This window comes from Nicotiana tabacum, chromosome 22 (assembly GCF_000715075.1).
Source record: "Nicotiana tabacum cultivar K326 chromosome 22, ASM71507v2, whole genome shotgun sequence".
In the NCBI taxonomy this organism is placed as follows: Eukaryota; Viridiplantae; Streptophyta; class Magnoliopsida; order Solanales; family Solanaceae; genus Nicotiana; species Nicotiana tabacum.
This window is the reverse complement of record NC_134101.1, coordinates 96724839-96730473: the sequence shown is the minus strand read 5'-3', so window position 1 is coordinate 96730473 and position 5635 is coordinate 96724839. Positions and strand designations below refer to the sequence as shown.

The 5635-nt window shown below is 33.0% G+C and overlaps 1 protein-coding gene across 2 annotated transcripts; it reads right to left on the bottom strand.

Annotated features, from left to right (window-relative positions):
* Positions 1-1626: 1626 nt before the first annotated feature.
* Positions 1627-4643, bottom strand: LOC142176396 (uncharacterized). 2 transcript variants are annotated; one of them, XM_075243959.1, is made up of 2 exons: positions 4200-4643; positions 1627-3008 (listed from the first exon to the last, which is right to left on the bottom strand). In XM_075243959.1, exons 1-2 carry the CDS (start codon positions 4266-4268, stop codon positions 1911-1913), a joined length of 1167 nt encoding a protein of 388 aa, XP_075100060.1. In that variant the 5' UTR covers positions 4269-4643; the 3' UTR covers positions 1627-1910. The 2 variants fall into 2 exon arrangements, with proteins under 2 accessions (XP_075100060.1, XP_075100059.1); XM_075243958.1 differs by having other exon boundaries at positions 1627-3011; positions 4200-4622.
* Positions 4644-5635: the final 992 nt, after the last annotated feature.

Here is a 5635-nt window from a genome sequence, read left to right as displayed (position 1 = left end):
TAGTTTGGTGTTGGAAAAAAAAACCCGACCATAATTGGTTTGGTTTGGTTTTAACTAAAGAAAGTCAAACTGAAACCAAACCAACCCGATATTATATATATATATAGAAGTTTTAAATATATTTATTGTGATGTAATTTATAAATATTTCTTAAAAAATTTCATAATTTTATCTTTTAAGGTATTATTTTAAGGTTGGACTTAGAACTTTTGATTGTTCCAATAAGTTTTATAGCCATTAATATTAGTAAATTAAATAATGCTAACAAAAGCGCAAACCAAAATAAAATCAATATTAATGCTAACAAAAAATATTCCATTCAATAGTCAATACTACGAAGAGAATGTATTGAATATTTATTTTTTTTGCAATAATTTAGATAAAAATGCGTAACTTATTTTTATCTTTTCTTTAGCGTTTAGTCATGTAACTAAATACTCCCTTATTAGTCTACTTACTTTAGCATGACTTAACACTTTTAGATTATGTTTATTTTTATTATGGTTTTTTAATTAGCAATATTCTTATTACATAATTTTATTGTCTTTATTGTTGAATATTTTAGGATAATGCCATGACACATCTCATATTTTGTATTATTTTCTTAAAAAATTCTTTATATAGTTGTATCTTACAAGGATTAAAGAAATATTTTGAGTACAAGTTATATGTTTTGTTCTACGAAGATTTTACCGGAAAAAACCAAAAAATTCGAAAAACCGAGATTGATAAAACTCTGGTTTGGTTTTTAGATTTAATAACCTGATACAATTGGTTTGGTTTGGTAATCGTAAAATCCGAACCAACCCGACCTATGTACACCCCCTACCCAAAACATTAGTATCGAGCACTTACTCTAGTAGGCAAAGAATACCTAAACAATGCCCCATATAGATCAAGAAATTAATAAGCGCAATGCAACTCATTTACGGACTATAAAGGAATCACCACGCAAAAAAACAACATCAACAAGTAATACTCCCACTAATGGGGTCTGGGGAGGGTCGTGTACGCATACCTTACTCCTACCCCGAAGGAGTAGAGAAACTGTTCCCGGGAGATCCTCGGCTCAAAGACAAAAAATCTATAACAACAACAGAAACGAGACAAATAATATCAGCACCGTAAGAGAACAAATAAGTGGAAGGACAATAATTATGCTAATAATAAATTGAAAAAAATTAAAAATTGAAAACAAAAATAGTGATGAACAAAAACTGCTAGCAGTCCTAAACAAAACAATATCAGACTAGCTGGAATCACCACGTAAAAACATAATCAAATATATAGGCAAGGCAAAGGAAGTTATTTCGTCTCTCGAGACTGGTTCCGCATTTCTCAACAAGATGGCAAATGGATCATGCAATAGTTTCACAACTTCCCTTCATATCTCCATTACTACCTATTAAAATAACAAAAACTGTTTATTCAAACTGAAATCTATTCAGCAGATGTTCTCCCTCAGAAAACTTAACAAGAGATGAACATGGAAAAACAAAATCATGGAAGCTATCAAGTACGTACTAGTAGTAAAAAGAATATACTAAACAATATATAGTGCTATGACTGAAAGAAAAATGAATCAGGTGGTCAAGATCATAAGAATGAAATTCAAGGAAAGCACAATTTACACAAAATATTGGAATAAATTACTCGAACACGAAATCTGTTAACCAAAACGTCTAACTATTGTCATTCAGAAAGGTCCTGTTATCTCAATACAGATGCAAATGAATGTACAGAAAACCCCTCCCAGGAACATTGCCTCGCCTTTGTTGCGCACAAGGTATATCCATATGTAATACTGCTACACCACAGTTACCAATCTGATTAGAGCCCCTCAAGGCACAACATAAAATCTGCCCCTGAGCACCTCTGGTGTTGAGAAGAAGTTCCGACTGTCTTAAAACTTAGCCATCTTCTCTTTTGCAGTACCCAGGCAAAAGATATTTGTACTTGTCTGGATTTTCCAACAGATAAGAAGGAAGATTAACTGCCGAGTACGAATGGGGGATAGGTCCCATGCTGCCAATAATATCCTTGAATGTGTACTCCTCAGGAAGCATGTCATACAAATCAGTTCCTCTACAAATGACATCTTGAATCCTTTTAGGATTAAGATAATGTGAAAACCTCACTCTGTCATTGTGGCTGTAAGCTTTCATCTTAAATATAAAGTCACTGATGCGGCGGAAACAAAAGCTACAATGCCAACCGGCATCTGCCAAAAGGTAATCACTCTGACGGTAGTGTGCATATCTAGTCTTGCCACTCCGATACCTGTGGACTGAAGCTCTCCAGCTTCTGTGCTTAATCTCAAATTCAAATGAGTACAAGTAATTCCTAAAATGAAGGTGAAGGACAGGAGGAATGTCATCGCACCATCTTAAAAGATTGATGGTATGAGCGCTGGGAATCTCATCAACATCAGACATGATCAGTAAATCATCATCCTCAATACCAGCAATTCTCAGGAGTTGGTCCAATGCTACTCTCTGATATGCCTCTTCAACAAATGGATTTTCACCTTTTCTGGCTCTTCCTCCTATTGTTCCATACGTCAATCGAGTCTCAACAAACTTAAACTGGTCCCGATTAATTGCAAAATTGTGGAGTTTAGGCAGCCCAGTGAATGTTGAGTTTGACTCTAGAAGAACAAACTGTGCGATGTAAGGATACAATTCCTTCCATCTGATGGTAAGCATATCCACTTCATTACTGAACAGAACTGCATCAAAAACTCGCCTAGGATATTCACGAATTCCCCACCCGTGGAGCTTGCAAATTTTCTCCATCGGAACATCCTCATTGTAATAGTGAGTAATTTCGATTAAGGGGTTCGGAGGAGATTGCCAGAGGGGGCGGAGGAAGTAGGTAATCTTCTGCCCGTGCAAGTACGCAGCAACTATGAATGTTGGCACAACCACAATCAAAAAGATAATAGTCTTTAAATCCAATCCTCGAAGCATGCACCGTAGTCTTGACATGCTTAATGTTGTCGGAGAATCCTGCTAAATATTAAAACAACTTTCTAAGTGCACAAGCTAAAATGGTAATAACTAATTACAATAGAAGGTACTAAATCTTTTTCTTTAGCTTTTTATTGGTCTTCACTTTTCTTTCGGCTGGAGGTGGCTAAAGGGGTTGGTGCAAGACATCTTAGCTTTAAAATAATAAGAAACATCAAACAGAAATCAATCAAGTCCAAACAAGTTCAATATAATGAGAAATTTTTTCTCATGAATCCTCCAAGCCAGAAAAAGAAAAATTTACTTTTCTATCTTCTTTTAGTTACTTCTAGAACCATAAAAATAACTACTTCCAACAACTAGATATTAACAGCCTAAATAGCAAAATGTTTGACCATAAGACTTGAAATTCAAAACATCAAAACTCTGGAAACAAACAAATCAAATGTTCTGAAAGAGTAGAATCAGAGAAAACATGAAATTTCAAGTAGCTCAACAAACTCAAATTCCTGACCTACTTACAGAAATACTTGGAAGATGACGAAAAATTGTAAAATCTGGTCTCCAGAAAAAAAACATTATTTTGCACAGAAAAAAGAAATTCCTCTAGTGACAACTATTTCTCCATCAAGTAAAGTTCTGGTGTTTACATACAATCCATTTTAATTTGTCCATAGCAACATATATGCTTATTCCTCATAATCCAACAGAAAAATCTGATCTTGGCAGAATTTTCCACACACACACACACACACACATATGTGTGTGTATATATATGTATATATGTATGTATATATATATGTATGTATGTTAAAACCCAAATGAGATAAAAAATAAACAAAAATGCTTCAGCTTTCCTTCTGATGGTAAATTCTAAATCCATGCCAAATTGTCAACAGCAAAACAAAAGCACATATCTTTAATTCCACAAAATCCAACATAGAAATCTGATCTTGGCAGAATTTTCCAAAAAAATAGAACAAGATAAAGACCAAATGATATAAAAAATAAACTGTAAAATAGTTTCAACATTTCTACTGATAGTAAATTCTTAATCCATGTCAAATTGTGAATAGCATAATAAAAGCACACATCTTTATTCTACAAAAACCCAACAGAACAATATGATCTTGGAACCAATGAGATAAAAAATAAACTGTAAAAAAGCTTTTCACTTTCCTTCAGATGGTAATTTCTTATAAACTATATGAGATTATTAGGGAAAATTACCTGGCCACAAACATCAGGGCAAGTATCATCACTCTTCTTTGAAGTGTAATAATAACCATCAGACATCATGAGAAACCAAGATTTTTCAACAATTCCTTAAAATGCTCAAATTTTTGTCTCCTGTTTCTGGGTTCTGCTAAAGTTTCAATTTTGAATGACCCCTTTTATAAAAGTGAGAAATTACATATAAAAAGAATCATATATGAAAAATAAAAAGCACCCTCTTGAAAATTACATGAATGGAACTGCTTCAGAAGCAGCCATTCTTCAAGAGGGGTTATGCTTTTTAGGCTTCTGTAATGTGACAACTAATAATAGCCGTTTGGTGGGTTGTTCTAAGGATGATGATGATATATATTATACAGAGAACACAGAGAGGCGCCTTCACTCTCTCTCCACCCCAGACGGAGAAGGATTGACAATGTATTATAAAGGAAAATTGTGGTGCTATTTCTAAATTTTGAAAATATTAGGGTGATTTCCTAATTCTAACATAATAGCCCTACCTTGGTGAATCTATCCAGCACCACTTGTCGATCATTTTTAAGTTTAAGTTATATATATGGTTATCGTAATAAAAATTTACACCATCACGTTTTTACCTATTATAATTAATAATCGATCTTAAAATCTCACATTTTAAGAAGACTTACAATAAATATTTTTTGGGGTTTTGATAATGTAAAATCCTTTATAATATTGGTGTATACGACTATAACTTAAATTCGTTATCTTTTATTAGTGGTCTCACATTTTTTTTGTAATAATAGTCTGCACATTAGATTATAGTATGTTTGATCAAGTTTTTGAAAGTCAAAAATACATTATTTTCTTTTATTTATTTTTAAAATTTTAAATATTTGACCAAAATAAAAAAGTATTTTTGGGAAAAAATTACAGTAATTTAAAAATAAAAAATAATTCTTTTAAGATATACAATCCTTACAAATAATTGTATTTATAAAAATATCGCCCCTTTACTGTCTCTCCAACCCAGATGGAGGAGGATAAAGAAAATATACTAAAACAGAAATTTGTGGAGCTATTTCTTAATTTGAAAATATTGGGTTGGGTTGGGTTGGGTTGGGGGGGGGGGGTTAGTTGAATTAATTGTATCTCCTATTTGTAACAGAATAGCTCTTTCAGATTCCTACTTTGAACAAAGGTAAAATTAAACTCCAGGATACGATAGGAATTGCCTCTCTCTTCTCTAACATTAACACGGTTAACATGCGGATTCTCCACCGTATATCCCAACACAGCTGTCCCATATTATCCATTTGCATTAAATTTGTTCCTTTCATCCTCTCAAAGAATTACTAGTAAATTTCAGTACACTTGTTTTTACAGTTCCAGTGCAACTTTGATTATATCAAGTTATCTTCCAGAGTACCGTACTACTTCCTTCGGTCCATTTTATTTGATTTTTTGAACTA

What these genes read in the sequence shown, in the direction of transcription:
- LOC142176396 (XM_075243958.1), bottom strand. Translation starts at nt 4,268, where the DNA reads ATGATGTCTGATGGTTATTATTACACTTCAAAGAAGAGTGATGATACT. An exon ending in GCCCTGATGTTTGTGGCCAG is followed by an intron (nt 3,012 to 4,199) that starts GTAATTTTCCCT and finishes TTTAATATTTAG; the next exon opens with CAGGATTCTCCGACAACATT.